This window comes from Impatiens glandulifera, chromosome 9 (assembly GCF_907164915.1).
Source record: "Impatiens glandulifera chromosome 9, dImpGla2.1, whole genome shotgun sequence".
In the NCBI taxonomy this organism is placed as follows: Eukaryota; Viridiplantae; Streptophyta; class Magnoliopsida; order Ericales; family Balsaminaceae; genus Impatiens; species Impatiens glandulifera.
Genome location: NC_061870.1, coordinates 25,466,112 through 25,490,897, shown reverse-complemented (window position 1 = coordinate 25,490,897; position 24,786 = coordinate 25,466,112). Strand labels below are relative to the sequence as shown.

At 28.8% G+C, this 24,786-nt stretch overlaps 1 protein-coding gene across 1 annotated transcript; it reads right to left on the bottom strand.

Annotated features, from left to right (window-relative positions):
- Positions 1-4,690: 4,690 nt before the first annotated feature.
- Positions 4,691-6,252, bottom strand: LOC124916080 (probable E3 ubiquitin-protein ligase RHG1A). The gene is made up of 4 exons (XM_047456814.1): positions 5,485-6,252; positions 5,155-5,286; positions 4,940-5,065; positions 4,691-4,825 (listed from the first exon to the last, which is right to left on the bottom strand). Exons 1-4 carry the CDS (start codon positions 6,250-6,252, stop codon positions 4,691-4,693), a joined length of 1,161 nt encoding a protein of 386 aa, XP_047312770.1.
- Between the last annotated feature and the right edge of the window lie 18,534 nt (positions 6,253-24,786).

Genomic DNA, 24,786 nt, shown 5'->3' with positions numbered 1-24,786 from the left:
GATTGTGGCAAGATTTGCATTATGAAGAGCACGAGTTTTAGCACGTGTGATCATATGATGAGAAGAGCATTCCGGAGCATGAATGGCGGTGGAGAGCCCACGTGTATGAATGGGTGAGTTAGGTGAGTTGTCTAGTGAAGGTAGATTATTGGTGGTTGGTGATGGTGGGGGTTCATATGATGAGGAATTAGATGAGGTTGAGGGTTCATATGAAGAGGAATGAGATGATGATGGTGTTTCATTAATTGGTGAATTAGATAGGGTGATTTGGGGAGAAGTAGAAGTAGGTAATGGAGATGATGGGATGGTTGTTTGAGATGTGGGGATAGGTATATTTATGAATGATATTGGTGATGGTGGTTCAGATGGAGGATTGGTTTGGTTTGATAGAGTTGAAAAAGGGAATGTTTGCTCATCAAAAGTAACATGCCGTGAAATGTAGATACGGCCAGTAGGAATATGTAGACATCGATATCCTTTATGATCGGGACTGTAGCCAATAAACGTGCACCGAATGGATTTAAAGTCCATTTTGTGTTGATTGTATGGTCTCATTAGAGGATAACATGCACATCCGAAAACCTTCATAAATGCATAATCAGGTGTTCGTTTATACAAACATTCATATGGAGACTTATTCCTCAAGACGGGTGTAGGAAGTCGGTTGATGAGAAAAGCAGCAGTGAGACAAGCATCATCCCAATATTCATATGGCATGGATGATTGAGCTATTAATACTTGATATATCTCAGTTAGATGACGGATTTTCCGTTCAGCAACACCATTCTGTTCGCTTGTGTATGGACAAGAAAGACGATGTTGAATTCCATTGAGTTCAGTTAAGGATCCAAAATTACGGTATTCACCACCCCCGTCAGTTTGAAGTATTTTGATCTTCTTGTTGAACTGATTTTCTACCAAAGCTTTGAATTTCGTAAATGTAATTAAAACATCGGATTTCTTTTGGATGGGATAAACCCATGTGAAGCGGCTAAAGTCATCAACAAAATGAACAAAGTAGCGGCAACCTGAGTTTGAAAAAACCGGAGATGGACCCCATACATCAGAATAAATTAAATCAAGTGGAGCATTAGTTCGTGACGATGAGACATTGAAAGGCAATTTATGTGCTTTCCCTAACTGACAAGCTTCACAAAATGGAACATTTTTATTTCCAATTATTGGTAACATGAAACGTGAAATAAGAAATGATGTGGTTGAAGCTGATGGATGCCCCAAACGATGATGCCATGTTGTTGCTGATGATCGGGTGCCAATAAGAGCTTGTTTATTTGTAGGTGCCGGAGAAAGATAATATAGCCCGTCTTTAAGTTTGCCCCGAAGTATCTCTATCTTCGTATTGCGGTCCTTTACCGAACAATATGATGGATGAAATTCAAAGAAGACGTTATTATCGGCAGTAAAACGAGCAATGCTCAAAAGATTTTTCGATATGTGAGGTACATGCAAAATATTTCGTAAATGTAGTGGTTTTGGCACAGAATTAATCTTGGAGTTGCCAATATTAGAAATTGACAAAGACTCACCATTACCAACAATTATTTTTTCATTACCTTGATAAGGAGAATGAGTATGAAGGTTTTCCAGATCAGAAGTAATATGATCTGATGCACCCGAATCGGCGTACCAAGCGGGGTCGGAGATAACCGTTGTTGATGCCATCATTACTGTATGAGGATTACTAGGCATAAAATTCTGATCAAATCGACGACGACAATTGGTGACTGAATGCCCAAAAATGTTACATAATTGACATTGTATATGAGCACGACAATTGTTGGAAGTGTGACCAGTTTTATCACATGTATTGCATTTTGGTCTATTATTTCCTGCGTTACGATTTTCAAAATTTTGACGATTCCCAGAAAAATTATTGTGTCCATTATAGGACTGTTTGCTAGGCCCATTATAACCATTGTTGGACCTATTATTTTTCAGCCCAATCATGCTTGACCTATCAACGCCAGACCCAAGAATGCTTTGTTCGTTAGATCCACCATGTCCATTAGAAGAGGAATATTGATGGTTTCTGAAAGAAGATGAAAAGCCTCGTGATTGCCCTTTCGAGTTCCATCCGCGACTGTTTTCTTTAATAACAACATTCGCTGATCTATTTGAGACGTTAGAATGAGAGAGTTCGAGACGTTGTTCTTGATTTAGAAGAAGCCCCGTGAGATCTTCAATGCTCACTGGTTCAACTCGTGTTGTTACAGCAACAACAAGGGAATCATATTCAGGGCCGAGGCCACTAAGAACGTAGGTAAGGAGATCCAAATCAGAGACTTTTTCGCCGATAGAGGCAAGTGAATCGGCAATAGATTTTACAGATTGCAGATAATCAGTCATACTTTTTGTTCCTTTCTTTTGAGTTTGAATAAGAAGTCGTAACTGAACTAACCGTGCCCTAGATTGAGTTGCAAACATTTTCTCCAAGGCCGTCCATAGTCGAAATGACGTTTCACAAGCATCACCAACAACTTGAGCCAATATAGGTTCGGTGAGGGTGGAGAGAAGCCAACTTATGATACGTTGATCTTGTTCTTCCCATGATTCGAAAGCAGGATTGACGATCATGACTGCTTCTGAAGTTCCTTCTGCCGGAGCAAGAGTTGGGCTCGGGGCAAGAAGAGTTCCGTTGACATAAGAAAAAAGACGATTCCCCTTTAAAACGGGAATAACTTGAGATCGCCAGAGTACGAAATTTTGTTGATTCAGTTTCACAGAAATAGGCTGGAGGAAAGAAGAAGCTAATAGAGGAATATTTTTACTCTCAGCCATTACTTAGGATCGAAAAAGAAATTAATCAGAAGCTCTGATACCAAGAAGAAAGATAGTAAGAAGATAAGATAGAGAGAAGATTAGAATTGATATTGTGTATATTATTGATAAACAATAGACATATATATATACATGAAATGGGAAAATGAAAAGTCTAAGACTATGAAAAGCTAAGAATATGAAAAGCTAGAAATACGAAAAGTTTTTAAATAATAAATGAGGAATTAATTATTTGGTTTAATACTTTGTGAACGCGTGTATCCTCCGTTGTAGCGGGAGACACGACTGACTATTACGTATTTGATGAGATTTATGCACTCATCCGATGGTTGCGCGGTCTGTTGCACTGGTTACTCTTGATTTCGGCTGCATTATATCCCAACACTTTTCCAACCTTGGAGCTTGTTTGAAATTATTATTTTTTTCAATTCATTTTGGCTCCATTTTTAACTTACAAAATATTTTAAATAGACATACCATTTATTTTCTCTATTTTTTAATATTTTTTTATACTTTTGAGGATTTTTTTATATTATTTTTTAGATAAAATGCATACAACATTTATCATATATTATTTATTTTAATTTATGTTGAATCCTTTAAATTAATTTGAGATAAAATCTATTTTATTTATTTTTCTTGGCTTTTATTTTAATTAATTAGGGTTTCATTATTATAATAATTATTTAATCATATTTTGGCTTTAATTTTAATTATCTTGAATTTATTTATTCAAAATAATTATTTTTAAACTTATAAATTGTATAGGTAAAATTTTAGTGTTTACAATATATATAAATATATATATATATATATATATATATATATATATATATATATATATATATATATATATATATATATATATATATTCTAGTATTTGACAATTTTTAAATAATTTTAAATAATATTTTCATATTATATAAAGTGAAAAATTATAAATAATAAATATTCAAGTTTTTATTATATAGAAAAAATTTAGAATAAAAAGTTAGTAGGCGCTAATGAGAACTATTATTCTTAATAGTGTGTGATTGAACTACATGTTTTGTGTTTTTTTTAAATAACTATATTTATTTCTAGATTTGGTATATTAATAATTATGCATTTTAATTTTCTACTTATAAAAATAACCATTTAGAATAGCTTACCATTATTTCAATTATTATATTGTTCTGCCCTCGTTTGATTTTTCTTATTTGAATAATTAGTTAATTATTTTCAAATAACTCTCCTATTATTATTATTTATTAATTTAAAAAAAAAATCATTAATTCAAATAAGAGTATATATCGAAAATTAAATTATAAAATAATGTTAACTTAATCGAAACAACTAAATAAAAATTTAAATGTTAAATAATATGACCTAAATAATCTTGTAATTTCTTGAAGACGACTCCAAAGATCCGTAATGATGAGGGATGAAGTACAGCATGACGAACAAATCAATCAAACTGTGTCAGAAAAATCTCTACCAAATAATCTGAGCGACAATGAATTTTTTCATTAACCGAGGGTTGGTAACATCATCGAAATATGTTCTACCAAGTGATAACTAATCATCTACCTATCTAGTTAAAAAAAAGTGAGAAATCCATAGAAATAACGATGTTACGTGGATATAAATTAGATAAACACGTTTAGATTAACCATTTTTTTATTAAAACACTTTAAATGACTTCAAACATTTTTTTAGGGTCAAATTGAGACAATTTTCATATATTAATGTTGTATCTTTGTAATTATTATAATAATATAAAATAAAAAATTCAAAAAAAAAAGTTGAACTAAAAATGGTATTAAATTAAAATAATGGACACAAGAGATGTAAAATGGAATTAAGCATATTGAAAAATGTAGTTTATAATGATTTATTTAAAACCCAATAATTAAAAAAACATAGCAGGTGTTTTACAAATTGGGCAAAAATTCTTTTGCATTAGCCATGTCTTAATGCATTCAAAATGGTAAATATGATTGCAACTCAATTTGCATATATCATCCTCTTCTTGGTTAAACTCTTCCTGTAAAGTGCAATTATACCAATTATTAATACTTAAATTATTGTGATCAAAGTTAATATATAAAATGGATAATTAATATATAAGAGGATCACTTCCCTGACAAATGGAGCAGACTTCTCCTTCATGTTCACTTAACAAATAATGGCAATGCCTCAGTCTATGCACGCTCATCATAATCTCTCCCTCGTTCAATCCAGTTTCATGGTCAACTTCTTCTCGCATCGGACTTATGGATATTTCCTATCATGAATGCAACAATTATTTTAGTTATCTATATTACACCAAATTCAAATTTAGATAACAGAAATTAAACTCGATGTTATTATTACCTCATGAGTCATCATATTATAAAAATTATCAGGAGTTATGAAATTCTCCCCGAAGACAATAGCAGTAGCAGTAGCAGTAGCAGTAGCAGCAGCTGCAGCTGGGGCATTTGATTCAAACATGGAGCTAACAAGCTAAATTTCCATACATAAAAGAACATGTTAAGCAAGGGTTGGGCTATTATTATTTAAAAAAAAAAAAAAAAAACTGACCTCATTTTGTGTGTTAAATAAATCTTGAATCACCCGAGCCTAATGAAGATTAAAGAATTAAAATGAAATTGTTGAATGATGATATTCTTTAAAGAGTAAAAAAAAAGAATATATACATACCATGTTCCTTCTCCTTCTTCCAGTTGTGATTGATCTATGTTGATAAATAGCGGGAACATTTGAAGCATTATTATTATTATTATTGCGGCTGTTACGCCTTGATGACGACAGTCTAGTAACAGCAGCAGGAGCAATGGGCCTGGAATTAGTGCCGGTTGAAGCTCTAACAATATAATTATTCATGATTTGTAGAGTATAATTCTGTGCCCGGGTCCAATCCAAGTAGGATTCCAGGTATTGGGGATTGAAGTAGCCAAGATTAAAACTGGGAGGAGGTGATTGATTTTGATTATAATTCTGTGTCTGCTGCCAAGCCAAGTAAGATTGCAGTTCTTGATCAACACTGTGGGGAGAGGGTTGATTTTGATTAACACTCATGTGAAGAGGGAGTTGATTTTGATTAGGATAGGAAAACTCATTATAATCAATTGGAGAGAAATGGTGGACGGGGATGGGGTTTTGATCATGAATTGGCTGCTGCGGCTGCGGCCACATCATGGACGGACTATTGGTTTGGATCAGAGGTGACGTCATAGTGCTTAAACGAGCACCGGTGGTGATGGCAACGGGATCGTGATTAGGGTTTTGCATGAAATAATTGGTTGGTTGGAGAAGATGGGATTGCAGATTTCCATTAATATCGGGTGAATATCTTCTACGGGTATTTCTCAAAGGCACTTGTTGATGATCAAGTGAATCTAACGATAAGTTCATGTCCAAATTCATAGGTAACCCATTAACATTGTTAGAAGAGTTTCCTCCGTTCATATCTATCTGCAAATTTCATCCATATCAAACTATATACTCAATTATTCACGATAAATAAGAAAATAAACTCTTTAACTAAATTAGAGTTATCAAGTATCTTCTATAACTAAATTTATAAAAATAGAATAATATATCAACTCTTTCCCAAAGAAAATATTCAAAATTCAAGTCATATGTTCAATGGGGTAAAAAAAATTCAAACCATTGAAACTTTTTCAAAATTTCAAGAGTAGTTATTGACCGTATCAACAACAACAAAAATTGATTTTTCTATAACATTTTTAAAAACTTAAGATATTAATTTGATAAATCTTTAATCACGTGTCTACGTCTAGTAGAAAAAAAACTTTTTACTGTGTCAAAATTTATAAAAAATAACGAATTAATTTGACCTTTGTATACAAGCTCACGTTGTTCTATATAAAATGATCAACTATAAAAAAATTGCATTTAGATCTATTATATATATATAAAGTGAAAATAAATGAATGGAGATATACTTACGAGAAATGAAAACTGAGAAATGAAAACTGAAAAACTGATGAAAAAGAAGAAATAGAATTCAGTAGACAATTTTAAAAAGAGACATAGAGTTTCTGATATGAAATCAATGGAAGCCTAAATCGTGTATATATATATATATATATATATATATATATATATATATATATATATATATATATATATATATATATATATATATATATATATATATATATATATATTGGAATTGGGTTAAAATCTAGCCTTATTTAATTTTTCCAAAATTAAATTACAGCAATAATTGCATTTTTTTTAAAATCTTTTAATATAGGAAAACGATTTTTCTATTTTTTTACCAATAAAGATAAATAGCCTATCATGTATTCATGTATTAATATTAGTATTATAATATTTAAGTAAATTACAATAATCTAAATAATTTTGTATTTGCTAATAACAATAATTAATTCATTTGGATCACTATCTCATTTTTTCATTATTTTTATATTTTAGTTTTGCTTATGAATAACTAAATATAAACTTAAATTGTTGTAATATGACATTAAATCGATTATTTGTAGACCGATGTTAGATCAAGCAATAACACTAACTAAGTAAATTTTAACAATCCTTGATGATATTTTCATATATAAGAGATCGAGAACAAAATTACTCGCTAGAGGCCGTTAGTCTATTTGTCGTTTAGTGGTCAAGTTTATTGTATTAGTTAAAAATAATTTACTTCAATTATTTTATATAAATTGTAATTAATATTTTATTTTAATATAAATAAACGTGACTCAATTGACCGTTCAAGTTTTTTTTATGAATTGAACAACTAATACTTTCTTTTAATAAAAAGTAAACCGTGACTCAATTAGGAATTAACATTTTGTAACCGATAAACAATTAATATATTTTTTTATTAGAAAATAAACTTGAATATATTTGACTATTAAGATTTTCTTTATATAATAAAATTTCTTGAAATAATAAGTAAGAATCATTATTTACTAAACAAAAAAAATTCAATTCTTAAATAAGATAATTTATTAATTAAGAGATATTTGTAATTTATATTCTATAATATCATTATTTGTAGTTTTAATTTATATTTTCTAAAATTATAATTTGTTGTTGTACTTAGAAAATAATTCATTCTTTTTTCAAATGAATGCATATATGGAGAATTTCAAATATATATTTATATGAAAAAAAGGTATACATTAACAAATATTTAAGTTATTATTATACTAAATTTAGATAAAAATTTGACTTACAATTTGGGTGGGATTTAATGACAATGTGTTTGGTTTTCAAAAAATAATTATACTTTTGGAATATTAATAATTTGGAATTTAATTTTTCTACCTATAAAAATATAACCATTTAGAATAGGTTACCCTTATTTCAATTATTACCTTGTGAATAATGAAAACGAGTTTCCTAATTATACCATAACACTTGGGTCTGGTTTGATTTAGGCTTATTTGAATAATTAATGGGTTATTTACAAGTTATCAAAATAAAAAAATATATATTATATGAAAATATATATGTATATATATATAGAAAAATAAATTATTTGTATTTAAGATATGATTGATAAAGAAATTGTTGATTGAATAATGAGAGTTAATTAAAATAATTTCAAATCTAATAAGACCTACTACAAAATAGACTTTGAATGATTTTAAAATGTTCCTACCATTTTTACTGTAAAAGCAAATAATTTACTTATATTTCACTACAAAAATAAATGAGGTGAAATATTAATTTAAAAGTGGAGAGAATATTTCAAAATAATTTCTTATGTATGTATTTGATATGTATAATTTTTATAAATTAGAGTAAATTTCAACTAGTCAATCCATTGCTTCCTATTTGATTGAATTTCTATAAGTAATTTATTGAAATTATTATATACTAATATGGGTGATAAATATGGTCTCCCTTTCTAAATTTATTGGAGCAGATTTCATTTAATGGGTGCTTAATTATAAACTCTTTTTAAAAATTTACACACATTATAGTTAAGTAGCTGTCAAAGGGTTTCGATTATTTAAAACATTATTTAAAGGGTAATTAATTATAAAATAATTAAATAATTTTATTTACCATTAAATTTTATAACTTGCTCATTTTTATTAAATTTTAAAAGTGACGAGAGATTAGAATAATAATTTAAATTTAATTTAAAGAGCAGTCACTTAATAAAAATCAAAATTTTATCATAGATTATTCTTAGGTTTGATATCTTTTGTATATCATTCTGACCCATTAAAAACGGTACATACTTTACAAAATTTTGATTATACTTACATTTTTATTTGTCCGATTGTTTATCATAATTTAAGTATATATATAAATTTAATATTTAAAATTTTAAAATACTAAATAATTATTAACTGTCTACGATTAATTTCAAGAATTATGGAAAACAGTACTAGCAAATATCAATTAAGGAGGTTCTGAGTTCGAGCCCGTCAGGCGACAAGTTTTGCGCCTAGTTAAATGGTTAAGTGTTTGTGGGCTATGTGTTTAACTCGTGGGGATTAATCGCACTCCAAAAGAGAAACGGAACCCAACATTTAAAATAAAACGAAAACAAAAAAATGATGTTAAAATTTAAAAATAAATTTATGTAGTCCCTTTTTTAAATATTTTTTATGAGAATATTATAAAAATATTTTTAAATATATTTATACTTTGTGGGGATTTTAGAAAAATAGCTTATGGCCTTAAATGTAAAGAAAAATCATTTAGACATTGAATGGTTATCTAGCCGCTGCAACTTACTTTTTTCGGCCGCACTTGATCAAATCTATTGTAAGCTTCTAGACTTGTTTGAATATGATATTTTCTTTATCCTTTTGACTTTTATTTTAACCTGTAAAATATATAGAATTTAACTAATAGAAATGAAATTTAATTTTGTCTATTTTAATTGTTTATTTATGTATTTTAGGTTTTTTGTTTTGTTTTTTTTTTTTTTTTTGGATGAATGGATACGATATTTTTCCTAATGAATTATTTAATTTTATTTTTGGCATTTATTTTAAATAATTTGGAAATAATGAATACAATATTTTAATTAATTATTTAATTTAATTTTGAAATTTATTTTAATTAATTTAGGATTTATGAATATATAATTCTTCCAATTAATTATTTAATTTATTTTTGGCTTCATTTTAAAGTTATGAATACAATATTTATTCAAAATGATATTTTATTTTATGAATCAACCCCAAACCAAATTCAAAGACTATTAATAACTAAAACACCTTACTATTCATGTGATCAATTGACAATATTATATGAACAATACAAAATGAATAAAGCATCAAAAATATTTAGAGCAAAAATCATAAAATATTTAAGACTTGAAATAAAAGTTTCTAAAGATCTATTTAAATTTTTTCAGGGTTTATTATATTTTTTAAAATTAACAAAAAGATACCACTTTATAATACAAATATTTCCTTATTTTAAGCTTAACTATATTGAAAATAGATGTTCTATATGTATTTCATAATTCACTTTTTACCAAAAAAAAAAAAGGGTAAAACAAAATATATAAATTAATGATTTTAAGGGTTATAACTAATTTTATATATGAACCCATATGTTGATTTCAGCAATATGGTCAAAAATATTCACCATGATAAATCTTAGCTTTATGTCTTTCTGACTGTTACACTAAGTGTAGTCTCTATTTCCCAATAGACTGATTTAGTCTTAGTGCTAGTAGCAGTGGATTAGGTGGATCACCACACTTAGAATTCTTTTGGTGAAGGTTTATTTTACATTCAAATAATTTCTTATGTAATTATCCACAACTTCATCATATTTTTATTCTTTCACAAGTCGACACGTGTTTAGAGCTTTTTCCGAATAGGATCATATAATAGGTAACCAAACTCATCCATCCCATAAGTCCATAATTGATTAACATACAATGTCTCGTCTTTACATCAAGCTTAGATCGTTCATCTTTTGGAATGTGAACAAAACCCTTGCACCCAAAGACGCATAAATGGTCATAAAAAACTTTCTTTTCCGACCATATCTTGTCTGGCACCTTAAAATCCAAAAGAACGAACATCGTGAGATTCAAAACATATACCAATGTATTCAAAGCCTCACCCCAAAAAATATTTTGAAAGATGTAATTACAAAAGGAAATATCTCACACTTTCAACTAGTGTTTGATTCATACTCCCAGCTAAACCATTTAACTGAAGTATCTTCGGAGATATTTTTTATGTTGAATTCCTTGCTTCCTATAATTTTCATCAAAAGGAACTGTAATTACAAAAGGAACCACAATATTCACCACCATTATCCGTTCGAACACACTTAAGTTTTGTCAAGTCTGTCTTTCCACGAGAACATGAAACTGTTTAAAAAGATCTTACACTTGATCTTTAGACTTTTAAGTATACACCTAATTCATTGAATGATCATAAATAAAGTTATAGAATATAAGGCACCACCAAGTGTCCTTGTTTTTATAGGACTATGGGTGAGCATTCTGAAATCCAATCTGACCTGAATTTGAAATATTAGTTCGGATTGAATACTTCGAATTGGATTGAGATAAAATTATATTTTTCAATTTGATTTTCTCTAAATTATATTTCACATAAAAATAATATATTTTTTACTTATTTTCGCATCATTTGTCAATATTTCTTTTACCAGATTCAAATATTTGTTTACTATCAAATTTTAATTAGTTAATTAAAATAGTCGAAACTAACGAATTAGAGGTTTAACAAAAATAAATATTATTATAAATAAATAAAATTAAATATAACAATAAAAAATTAATAATAATTAAGTTAATTAAACATATTAAACATTAAATAGTAAAATAAATCGAAAATTAAATAATTAGATAAAAAATGTTAAATTAGATTATAAAAATCATATTCAAACCAATCCAAATCCAATCCGTGTTAATCAATATTTTTTTTAATTACAGATTTGATAAATATAACTTGGACTTAATACGGATCGAGTAAAACAAATCAGATTTAATCATTTATTCATCCATATAGGACCACACACATTAGAATATACTAAATCAAGTATACCTAGTTTTCGTGTGTGAGGAAAATTCTTAAATGCAATTCTAGTCTTCCCCACTAAACAATGAGCACACTTCTTTAAATAACCATTTTGACAATAGAGGAAATTAAGACTTTTCTAGACAATATCATCAAGCATTTCGCGCACATATGACAAAGTATGTTGTGCCAAAGCCCAATGTTTTTTTCATCATCAATTGCATTGACGAAAGAATCTGCAATTGTTTTATATATCATATACAATGAGGAGCATTTTTCTCCATTTGTCAATATAAAGGAGCCTTTAGTAAGTTTCTATTTCCCATCACGAAAAGTATTATAAAAACCTTCATCATCGAACTTTCTAGTAGATATTAAATTCATACGGATGTCTGGGATGTGTTTCACATTCTTCAGAAACAATTTGTTATCATTTTCAAGCTTTAGGCACATGTTTCCAAAACCAATAAATTTTCTAATGTCGTTGTTACCCATTTTAACACTTCCACAATCACTCGATGTGCATGACGTAAAGAAATCCCTCCATGATGTGGTGTGTATTGAAGCGTCGCTTTCAATCACCCTACTAGTCTCGTGACAAGCGAGATTAACATTATCATCATACAATCTAAAGAAATAATCGGTGGCCACATTAACTTTTTCATGTTTGTCACTATTAGGGTGGGATATTCAATATTTGGTCTAAACCGAATATTTGACCGAATTCGAATTCACCGAATTCAAATTTTATTTTTGGTTTTTGAATCGAATTCTAAACAATTCAAATTCGAATTTAAATACAATTTTGGGTTTGGTTTTCGAGTTTGGGTTTCAACTCGAAAACCAAATAAAAAACTGAATTCAATTTTTGTTAATTATTTTAATTATATACTATATAATTATTACATATAATTAAATAATTATATATTAAATTACTATGAGTTTCCTAATATATCCCTAATATTTTTATTCAACCCAATAAAACTCTATTCCTCATTCCCTTTCCCCCACCCTTTAACCGTCCAGCTTCCTTCTTGGTATTTCAAGTCGCCCACCTCATCTCTAATTCTAAGAATCTCTAAAACTTCTTACTTATCTAGTTATTTCTCCAGTCATATCTTGATAGTCGCCAACATTGTTTTATTTTTGTCGTTCAACTGTCGAACATTAAATATCAACGATAAGTGACTAAGAATAGTTTGAGTGATTTTTATTTTTTTGGTATAGTTTTAGACTTTTAGTATCTCTAATTCGAATTATAAATCGATATGACAATAAAATTAAAAAATGAATTCGGTTTGAATTTAAATTATTTGAATTCGAATTCAGTTTGGTTTTAGTAAAATTTATTCGAATTCGGTATGGTTTTCAAATTTTTAAAAACAATTGAAAACCGAGGAACTCGAATAACCCGAAAACACCCCTAGTCACTATCATCGATTTTCATTTCTTTATCACTTGTATTTTTGTTATCTCTTTGGAAAATTCGACAAAATTTCTTAATATGTTCCTTTTTGCCATAATGATATCACTCAATATTAGCATTGTTATCAGATCTATTTTTGTTATACTTTTCATATTATGGTCTCTACTCTTAATTATCCATTTTCTTTTAGTAGGTAGGACATCAGAATGCGAAGAAGAACCATATGATTTTATTCTCATCTCTTCAATAAGGACACTACTCTTCACCACCTCCGTAGTACAAATACTATTTGCAGTTAAGTTAGACAATGACGTTCTTAATGTATCACATGAATCTGATAGTCTACCAAGAAGTCATATTGTACTTCTAGCTCATCTGCTTGATCAAAAATTTCAAAAATTCCATGAACACTCAATTTTCAAAGGGTTTGTCAATGTTGAATAAAAATGTAAAACCCTATAACAGTTCTTATCTCCCCATCTAGGAGTATCTCGTGATTGTAGCTCGACCATCCTAATTACTTTCTAATTACTACATATACTTAGATTGTGACGAGTTCTCAACGTTTTAAAGTTTTTTTTGTTAGGTATGAATAAAATCATTTTTTTAGGATTTATATCTCTCCAAACATAACCTCTTTAATAATGGAGATATCAAATCATGAATGCTCAAACCTCTAAGTTGCTTGCATTTCTTTCTTTTACCTATCTAACCAAGTGGGTGAAAGAAGATTACGAAGACCCATAAAGTTGCTGAAAACACACACATAAGAAGTCTCACATCAGGTTTTCGATGTTATCATTCACACTTGGAAATACAAAATAATAAAATCATATACATAGACATAGGCATATAAATAATGCACTATTATTGGTAAGCATCTAATAGATTTCGATAAAACAATCTCAGTTTTGTATCATCTTTTAGAAATTTTTCCTTGAATACTTAAGCTAACAGATTACAATCTATATATATATATAATGATGCTTAATTTTTAAAGTGTCCGGATTGCCGGGTCGAGAGCTGTGGTTAATTTGGATACTTGGGTCGGATTGTGGGTTAACCCGCCTTTATATTTAAAACGGTTAAAAATAAAATTAAAAATGCTAGAGGTATGTTTTGAACTTACAACCTAACAAAACAAGTACAACTCTTTAACCAACTAGGCTACAAAGACTTTATATTTTAAATTCAACACCAAATTTAATAAATGCGGGGCGTTTTAATATTAATATAAGTTCAACTTTTTAACTAACTAATATATACATATATATATATATAAAGTGTCTGGATTACCGGGTCGAGAGCTGTGGTTAATTTGGATACTTGGGTCGGATTGTGGGTTGACCCGCCTTTAAATTTAAAACGGTTAAAAACGGTTAAAAATAAAATTAAAAATGCTAGAGGTATGTTTCGAACTTGCAACCTAACAAAACAAGTACAAGTCATTAACCAACTAGGCTATAAAGACTTTATATTTTAAATTCAACACCAAATTTGATAAACGCGGGACGTTTTAATATTAATATAATTTCAACTTTTTAACTAACTAATCTATATATATATATATAATGATGCTTAATTTTTAAAGTGTCCGGATTGCCGGGTCGAGAGCTGTGGTTAATTTGGATACTTGGGTCGGATTGTGGGTTGACCCGCCTTTAAATTTAAAACGGTTAAAAATAAAATTAAAAATGCTAGAGGTATGTTTCGAACTTGCAACCTAACAAAAAAAATTACAACTCTTTAACCAACTAGGCTACAAAGACTTTATATTTTAAATTCAACACCAAATTTAATAAATGCGGGGCGTTTTAATATTAATATAAGTTCAACTTTTTAACTAACTAATATATACATATATATATATATAAAGTGTCTGGATTACCGGGTCGAGAGCTGTGGTTAATTTGGATACTTGGGTCGGATTGTGGGTTGACCCGCCTTTAAATTTAAAACGGTTAAAAACGGTTAAAAATAAAATTAAAAATGCTAGAGGTATATTTCGAACTTGCAACCTAACAAAACAAGTACAAATCATTAACCAACTAAGCTATAAAGACTTTATATTTTAAATTCAACACCAAATTTGATAAACGCGGGACGTTTTAATATTAATATAATTTCAACTTTTTAACTAACTAATCTATATATATATATAATGATGCTTAATTTTTAAAGTGTCCGGATTGCCGGGTCGAGAGTTGTGGTTAATTTGGATACTTGGGTCGGATTGTGGGTTGACCCGCCTTTAAATTTAAAACGGTTAAAAATAAAATTAAAAATGCTAGAGGTATGTTTCGAACTTGCAACCTAACAAAAAAAGTACAATTCTTTAACCAACTAGGCTACAAAAACTTTATATTTTAAATTCAACACCAAATTTGATAAACGCGGGACGTTTTAATATTAATATAAGTTCAACTTTTTAACTAACTAATCTATATATATATACAATGATGCTTAATTTTTAAAGTGTCCGAATTGCCGGGTCGAGAGCTGTGGTTAATTTGGATACTTGGGTCGGATTGTGGGTTGACCCGCCTTTATATTTAAAACGGTTAAAAATAAAATTAAAAATGCTAGAGGTATGTTTTGAACTTGCAACCTAACAAAACAAGTACAACTCTTTAACCAAGTAGGCTACAAAGACTTTACATTTTAAATTCAACACCAAATTTGATAAATGCGGGACGTTTTAATATTAATATAAGTTCAACTTTTTAACTAACTAATATATATATATATATAATGATGTTGAGTAAATGAATACTTGGGTCGGATTGTGGGTTGACCCACCCATAAACTTAAAACGGTTAAAAATAAAATTAAAAATGTTATCTGTAATTTTTTTTCACGGTTTTTTATATTATTAATAGTGCAAAAGCACGGGCTAAATTCTAGTTAATATTAAAACAATATCTTTTGTATTGATTGACATATTTCTAGCCATTTCTTAACCATACATGAAAATACTTCGATTTTCTTTCTTGCAGGTTTTCTTTTTGATATTTCGATTAACTTGTTTATTATGTGTAACTGAAATTCTCGTAAATTTTAAGAATAATAGGATTATTTTGAGCATTGTAAGTTTGAATGTTGAATGGTAAGTGATTAAAATAAACACAAAAAATTAAAATATAAATTCTTAACATTTCAATTGATTTCCTTCCTTTTAAATATGTTAGTATTGACATTTCTAAGATGGATAGATAAGATTCTTTTAGAAAAATAGGTTTTTTTTTTATTGACAGTCATATAAAAACAAATAATCTTCATAATATTTTGTTTAAATGTAATGTTTGATTGAATATAAATTTCAAATCATCTTAGTATTACATTATTTATCTTTTATTATTTTCAGCTCAATATTCTGCAAATTACTCAGATCCATTTGAATAAAAAAATTAATGGTTGTGGTGATATTGTCTATTGTCCATTTCACATTTTTTTGTCATAGTAAACATATAATTGACATTTCTCCTATTGCAAGAAGGAGACATTCATTTCCAATATTCTCAATGATAAAAAAAAAATTGTGAAAGAGGAGATGATAAATCATTGTCTACCCGTTTGCAACAACATTCCTATAAAACAAACTTGTCATTATAATAAAAAGAAAAATAAATATATTTTTCCAAAAAATTGGTGCATACCAAACAATGAGTTTCTTCAATTAAAAAAAACCGCATTACAAATAAAATTTAGTTCAGCAAGGAATAAAACAAAAATATGAAAAAAAAAAATTACAGTTTTGTTTAATTATCAGAAGTAGGTAGAAGCTTGTTCTAATAAGTATATATAAATGACCGAATTAAAAATGGAAGGAAACTCATGGTATTCTAGAACCCTCGATGACTATTGGTTTTGATCTTGAATTGGTTGCGGCAGACTACTGGTTTGGATCGGCGGTGACGTCATAGTTCTTAAACGAGCGAGGCTCTGATTCGGAGCACGGGTAATGTCGAGGGGATCATGATGAGGGATTGCAGTTGTTGATTATAATTCTGTTCCTGCTGCCAATCCAAGTAGGATTGCTGTTGTTGATCTTGGTTAGGATATTACTGTAACCAAGATTAACAGTGGGAGGGGATTGATTTTGATTATAATTGTGTGTTGGGAGTGGGTTGAATTTGATTAGGATAGAGTTTATAGAAAAACTCGTGATAATCAATTGGAGAGAAATGGTTGACGGGGATGGCGCCACCCATGGCCAAGAAATTCCTCTCGGCGCGATGGGGTTTTGCTCTTGAATTAGCTGATGCTGCTGCTGCGGCCACATCATGGCCGGACTACTGGTTTGGATCGGAGGTGACAGCATAGTGCTTAAACGAGTGAAGCTCTGGTTGTGAGCACGGGAGATGGCGAGGGGATCATGACGAGAATTTTGCGTGAAGTAATGGTTAAATGAAGAAGATGGGATTGCTGATTTCCATTTATGGGTGATAATCTTCTACGGATATTACTCAACATCATCATGGATATATGGTCTTGATCAAGATGATGTCCTGCATTCACTGCAGGTCTCCCGTTAATCCAGCTCAAAGGCACCTGATGATGATCAAATGACTCTATCGATCCTAAGTAATTCAACTCCAAATTCTCAAGTAACCCATTACCATTGTTAGAAGAGATCTTTCCGTTCATATCCATCTGCAAATTTCATTCCACAAAACAAATTAATTCTTAAATTCTTTTATATATATATATATATATATATATATATATATATATATATATTAAAATATAATTTTTCTTTAATTTATTCATAAAGAGTAAAAAAAATGAAATTAAAGTTATTAATCTTCTATAACAAAATTTATCAAAAATGGAATATGAAAGCTCTTTCCAAAATTAAAATTAAAACTAAAATTATATATTTTTCTATTAACTTTTCAAAAGATTAAGGTGCTTATTTTATAAATTTTAATTCTAATGTTGATATCAAAAACAAATTTCTACCATTTAACAAATCATTCAATAAATTGTTGATTTGACTTTTTTATAGAATTTTAAGGATTTTGTTTTATACTTACCTAATTGAAAATATGAAAACCCAAAGTACTGATAAATTAAAAATAGTTCTACATTTAAAACAAAAAGAAGATGAGCAAGAGATAGAGATTCAGATGTGAAATGAAAAAGAATAATAAGAGGTTTATATATACTGAAATTGAGGACAAAATCTGATCTTATTTAAACGTGACAGTAATGCAAGAACATAAATGTCTATCTTTAGTGAAGAGATAAAAAGCAATTTCAATAGTTTTTTAATAATATTTGATAGTTTTTAAGAAAACTTTTATTGTCATAAAGTTTTAATACCAATAAAATATAATTATTTTAAAATAATTTTTTAGGACTTTAAAAAGAATTGGATTATTTTACATATATATATATATATATAGTTAAATTGCTGTAATATCACTTTTTTTTTTTAACTTTTATCACATCTTAATTATTTTTGCAATCTCTATAGATTTATGTACTTATGGACATTTATTTATGTATTTAATATTAGTACCTTTATTTATGTATTTAATATTAGTATTATAATATTTAAGAATATTATAGACTTATGATAAAGATCAAATAAATAAATTAGAACAATCTAGATAATTTTGTATTTTTTAATAATTAATTCATTTAATAAATACTTCAGTTTTTCATTGTTTTTATATTTTGTTTTTGTTAATTCTTTTATTTATTAATTAAGTGTTGTAATATTTTTTAAGATTAATTATTAATATAATAATCTTAAATAAACTGAAAAGAAGAAATTAAAGAGGATTAACCCTAACGTTCATACAAAATTTAATAACTTTGTTAACAATTCTATAAACGACAAAAAAAAAATCTTCTTTATCGAGGCATATAGCTTGATTGTCGTTTTGTGTCACGTTTATTATGTTAGCTGTTAAACAATTCATTTATTACTTTTATTTAAGTCATAACTAATACTTTCTCTTAGAGAAAGCAAACATGACATAATCAAGATCGTCGGAGTGCCGCGAGAGGTGAAGCAGGAAGATGATGCTTGCGACAAAAAAGATAGCCTATAAAACAATGGATGCTAATCTTTTAGTATTTGCTCTCCTTCAATTTAATGGAAGCAAATACACACAAGTTTCAATTAATCAAGTTGGAGAGATCACATTTAGTAGAAACAACTTGTAAAATTAAGACGATTGTAACATTTAATGGAAGAAATGTGATAGTCATAACATGCTAATCAATCATCAAATTAATAATTTTGTCAAAACACCAATCTCAATTATATGCACAATCCCCATCACCTTCCACTCACTCACCCTTTTCTTTATGCATTCACTTTATTAACTCTATTTATATGATTATGCATGATCTCATTCCCTCCTTCATTTTTTTTAAAAGCAACTAAGGCGGAATTATACTATGATGTTATTTATTATCAACATTATTACTTGGATAAACACATTATTCAAACTTTTATTGCATACCAACACCAAAATATTAATTCAACATCATAAGTTAGAACATTAAAGCATTACATACCACATTCATTCAACATTCATTCTACTACACTAATAATATACAAAATTGACTCATTCTCAACTCAAGAATCAAAATTAATTGTTGTAGAAATCTTAAATAAACAAAATTGAATGAATGAATTCATAACTTTTGTGTACCAGCAACTATTTCTCCCAAAATAAAGTACTAAGAAATGAACTGAAGTTGCTTCCTCTTTCATTACATTCAACAAAAACATAAAATATAGCACAATCAATCGGATGTACTCTCTTCAACATTCATCTAACAAATCATATAACTTAATCAAAATGCAAGAAAGGAAGAAAGATCATCTGAATGGGAACGACAACAACAAGAGTTTTAGATCGGAGCCAACAAAATGATTCTTGAAAACTTAAACTTAAATAGATCATCTGAATGGGAACGACAACAACAAGAGTTTTAGATCGGAGGCAACAAAATGATTCTTGAAAACCTAAACCTAAACATAAAATATAGCACAATCAATCGGATGTACTCTCTTCAACATTCATCTAACAAATCATATAACTCAATCAAAATGCAAGAAAGGAAGAAAGATCATCTGAATGGGAACGACAACAACAAGAGTTTTAGATCGGAGGCAACAAAATGATTCTTGAAAACCTAAACCTAAATATAGAAGATCTAACCAATCAGAATCTTACCTAAACCTAAATGAAGAAGTTCTAACCGATCAGATTCTTACATAGACGGACGACAGTGAAGGAAATGGCAAAACGGGTGTGCAATGATCGGTATGGAAAAACGACGAGTTGGAGAGGGAGAGTGAATCAGGAGCAAGGGAAGCTCTCAGGTTGTTCTTGATGTTTTTATAGGAAATATCGATTGGTGTATACGTTAATCGGTAATATAACTTATGGATTCACCAATTGGTAAACCAACCAATCGACATTACGTGGACTTTTACCGATTGGTTTTCAAACCAATCGGTACTACTACTTCCTAAATACGCCAAGAGTTGGCTCCTTTTTTTCGCGGAGTTTTATTGGGGTATACCGATTGGTTTTGTAACCAATTGGCGTTATATAAGGTATTACACTGATTTGTTTAAACACCAAACGGTATTATAAACATAATATCGATTGGTTTACAAACTAATCAGTGTTATGTTCATAATATCGATTGGTCTTTAAACCAATCGGTGGAAATGCTCGCAATTACCCCCTTTTTACTGGTGACAATACTCCGCCCTTGTTTGATTTTCGCTTAATTGAATAATTAACTAATTATTTTCAAATTACTCTTCTATTAATATTATTTATTTATTTTTAAAAACAAATTATTTTTCATTAATTCAAACAAGGGTTTACATATCGAAAATTAAATTATAAAATAATGTTAACATAATCAAAACAACTAAATAAAAATATAAATGTTAAATGATATGACTCAAATAATCTTGTAATTTCTTAAAGGTGACTCCAAAGATCCGTAATGATGAGGGATGAAGTAGAGGAAGTCGAACAAACCAAGCAAACGTTGTTAGAAGAATCTCTACCAAATATTCTGAGCCAAATATTCTGAGCGACAATAAAATTTGTCCACATCCGAGGGCTGGTAAACAACGTCGAAAAATGTTTTACAAAGTGATAACTAATCATCTACACATATGGTTAAAAATGTGAGAAACCCATAGAAATAATTGGAGAATACATGTAGAAGAACCTTCGACTGAAAGATTTGTTTCAGTGACTCTTTATTGGAAAAAATGAACAACAATTCCACATCTAATTAATTAATCTCATTTGATGCTAAGAAGGGGATAAACACGGACTTTAAAAATGATCACCAAGATAATCAAAAGTATGAGCAGCAAACGACAAACCAATCGCTAATAATATTATTTGGATTATAAAAATCTGTGATGGAAAATTTAATTCGACTAAACAAGATATTGAATCAAACAAAATACAACAGCAACTCAAATTTGAATGGTAAAAATAAAATGATACACCTTCCCATACTAAAAAAACATCAGAAGGGCCAAATATTTTCAAGTTATTTGCAAAAGAAAAATACTATATATAAATATATATATATATATATTAATTGGAAAATAATTTGTTTTTTTATGATTTGATAGTAAAAATTAATTTAAATTAATTTAAAATCAAACATGGCCTAGAGCAAAATAGACCTATTGTATTTAAAAATGTTCCCACCATTTGAATAGAAAAGTGTTTTAATTTCACACTAAAAAATAATATTTAAAAATTTAATAAAATTTAAAATGAAAAATAACGATGTTAGGTGGGTATAAATTTTATAAATACGTTTAGATTAACCATTTTTTGTATTATTTAGATTAACCATTCTTTGTATTAAGACACTTTAAATGACTTCAAACATATTACAATGGTCAAATCGTCACAATTTTTGTATATTAGCATTGTATATTTTGTGTTATTTAAAATTAGTCAATTACTATAATAATATAAAGTAAAAACATAAAAAAAAAGTTGAACTAAGCATCGTATTAAATTAAAATAATAGAAACAAGATATGTAAAATGGGATTAAACATATTGAAAATGTAGTTTATAATGAATTATTTAAAAAATAATAATTAAAAACACATAGCAGGTGTTCTACAAATTGGGCAAAAATTCTTTTGCATTAGCCATGTCTTAATGCATTCAAAATGATAAATATGATTGCAACTCAATTTACATATATCATCCTCTTCTTGGTTAAACTCTTCCTGTGAAGTGCAATTATACCAATTATTAATAATTAAATTATTGTGATCAAAGTTAATATATAAAATGGGTAATTAATATATAAGAGGATCTTTTACCTGACAAATGGAGCATACTTCTCCTTCATGTTCACTTAACAAATAATGGCAATGCCTCAGTCTATGCACGCTCATCATAATCTCTCCCTCGTTCAATCCGGTTTCATGGTCAAGTACTTCTTCTCGCATCGGACTTACGGATATTTCCTATCATGAATGCAACAATTATTTTAGTTGTTTATATTACACAAAATTCAAATTTAGATAACAGAAATTAAACTCGATATTATTATTACCTCATGAGTCATCATATTAAAAAAATTATTAGGAGTTATGAAATTCTCCCCCAAGACAATAGCAGTAGCAGCAGCTGCAGCTGGGGCATTTGATTCAAACATGGAGCTAACAAGCTAAATTTCCATACATAAAAGAACATGTTAAGCAAGGGTTATGCTATTATTATTTATAAAAAAAACTGACCTCATTTTGTGTGTTAAATAAATCTTGAATCACCCGAGCCTAATGAAGATTAAAGAATTAAAATGAAATTGTTGAATGATGATATTCGTTAAAGAGTAAAAAAAGAATATATACATACCATGTTCCTTCTTCTTCTTCCAGTTGTGATTGATCTATGTTGATAAATAGCGGGAACATGTGAAGCATTATTATTATTATTGCGGCTGTTACGCCTTGATGACGACGGTCTAATAGCAGCAGCAGGAGCAATGGGCCTGGAATTAGTGCCGGTTGAAGCTCTAACAATATAATTATTCATGATTTGTAGAGTATAATTCTGTGCCCGGGTCCAATCCAAGTAGGATTCCAGGTATTGGGGATTGAAGTAGCCAAGATTAAAACTGGGAGGAGGTGATTGATTTTGATTATAATTTTGTGCCTGCTGCCAAGCCAAGTAAGATTGCAGTTCTTGATCAACACTGTGGGGAGAGGGTTGATTTTGATTAACACTCATGTGAGGAGGGGGTTGATTTTGATTAGGATAGGAAAACTCATTATAATCAATTGGAGAGAAATGGTGGACGGGGATGGGGTTTTGATCATGAATTGGCTGCTGCGGCTGCGGCCACATCATGGACGGACTATTGGTTTGGATCAGAGGTGACGTCATAGTGCTTAAACGAGAACTGGTGGTGATGGCAACGGGATCGTGATTAGGGTTTTGCATGAAATAATTGGTTGGTTGGAGAAGATTGGATTGCAGATTTCCATTAATATCGGGTGAATATCTCCTACGGGTATTTCTCAAAGGCACTTGTTGATGATCAAGTGAATCTAACGATAAGTTCATGTCCAAATTCACAGGTAACCCATTAACATTGTTAGAAGAGTTTCCTCCGTTCATATCCATCTGCAAATTTCATCCATATCAAACTATATACCCATTTATTCACACTAAATAAAAAAAACAAACTGTTTAACTAAATTAGAGTTATTAAGTATCTTCTGTAACTAAATTTATAAAAATAGAATAATATATCAACTCTTTCCCAAAGAAAATATTCAAAATTCAAATCATACGTTCAATGGGGTAAAAAAAATTCAAACCATTGAAACTTTTTTCAAAATTTCAAGAGTAGTTATTGACCGTATCAACAACAACAAAAATTGATTTTTCTATAACATTTTTAAAAGCTTAAGATATTAATTTGATAAATCTTTAATCACGTGTCTACGTCTAGTGGATAAAAAACTTTTTACCGTGTCAAAAATTATAAAGAATAACGAATTAATTTGACCTTTGATTACAAGCTCACGTTGTTCTATGTAAAATGATCAACTATAAAAAATTACATTTAGATCTATTATATATATATAAAGTGAAAAGAAATGAATGGAGATATACTTACCTAACTAGAGAAATGAAAACTGAAAAACTGATGAAAAAGAAGAAATAGAATTCAGTAGACAATTTTAAGAAGAGACACAAGTGATGGAGTTTCTAGTGATAGAGTTTTTGATATGAAATCAGTGGAAGCCTAACTCGTTTATATAGTGGAATTGGGTTAAAATCTAGCCTTATTTAATTTTTCCAAAATTAAATTACAGCAATAATTGCATTTTTTTTTTAATCTTTTAATATAGGAAAACGATTTTTCTATTTTTTTACCAATAAAGATAAATAGCCTATCATGTATTCATGTATTAATATTAGTATTATAATATTTAAGTAAATTACAATAATCTAAATAATTTTGTATTTGATAATAACAATAGCTAATTCATTTGGATCACTCTCAT

Coding starts and splice junctions, on each gene's coding strand:
- LOC124916080 (XM_047456814.1), bottom strand. CDS start 6,252: ATGAACGGAGGAAACTCTTCTAACAATGTTAATGGGTTACCTATGAAT. Junction 5,287..5,484: donor GAAGAAGGAGAAGGAACATG/GTATGTATATAT, acceptor ATGGAAATTTAG/CTTGTTAGCTCCATGTTTGA. Junction 5,066..5,154: donor ATAATATGATGACTCATGAG/GTAATAATAACA, acceptor CATTCATGATAG/GAAATATCCATAAGTCCGAT.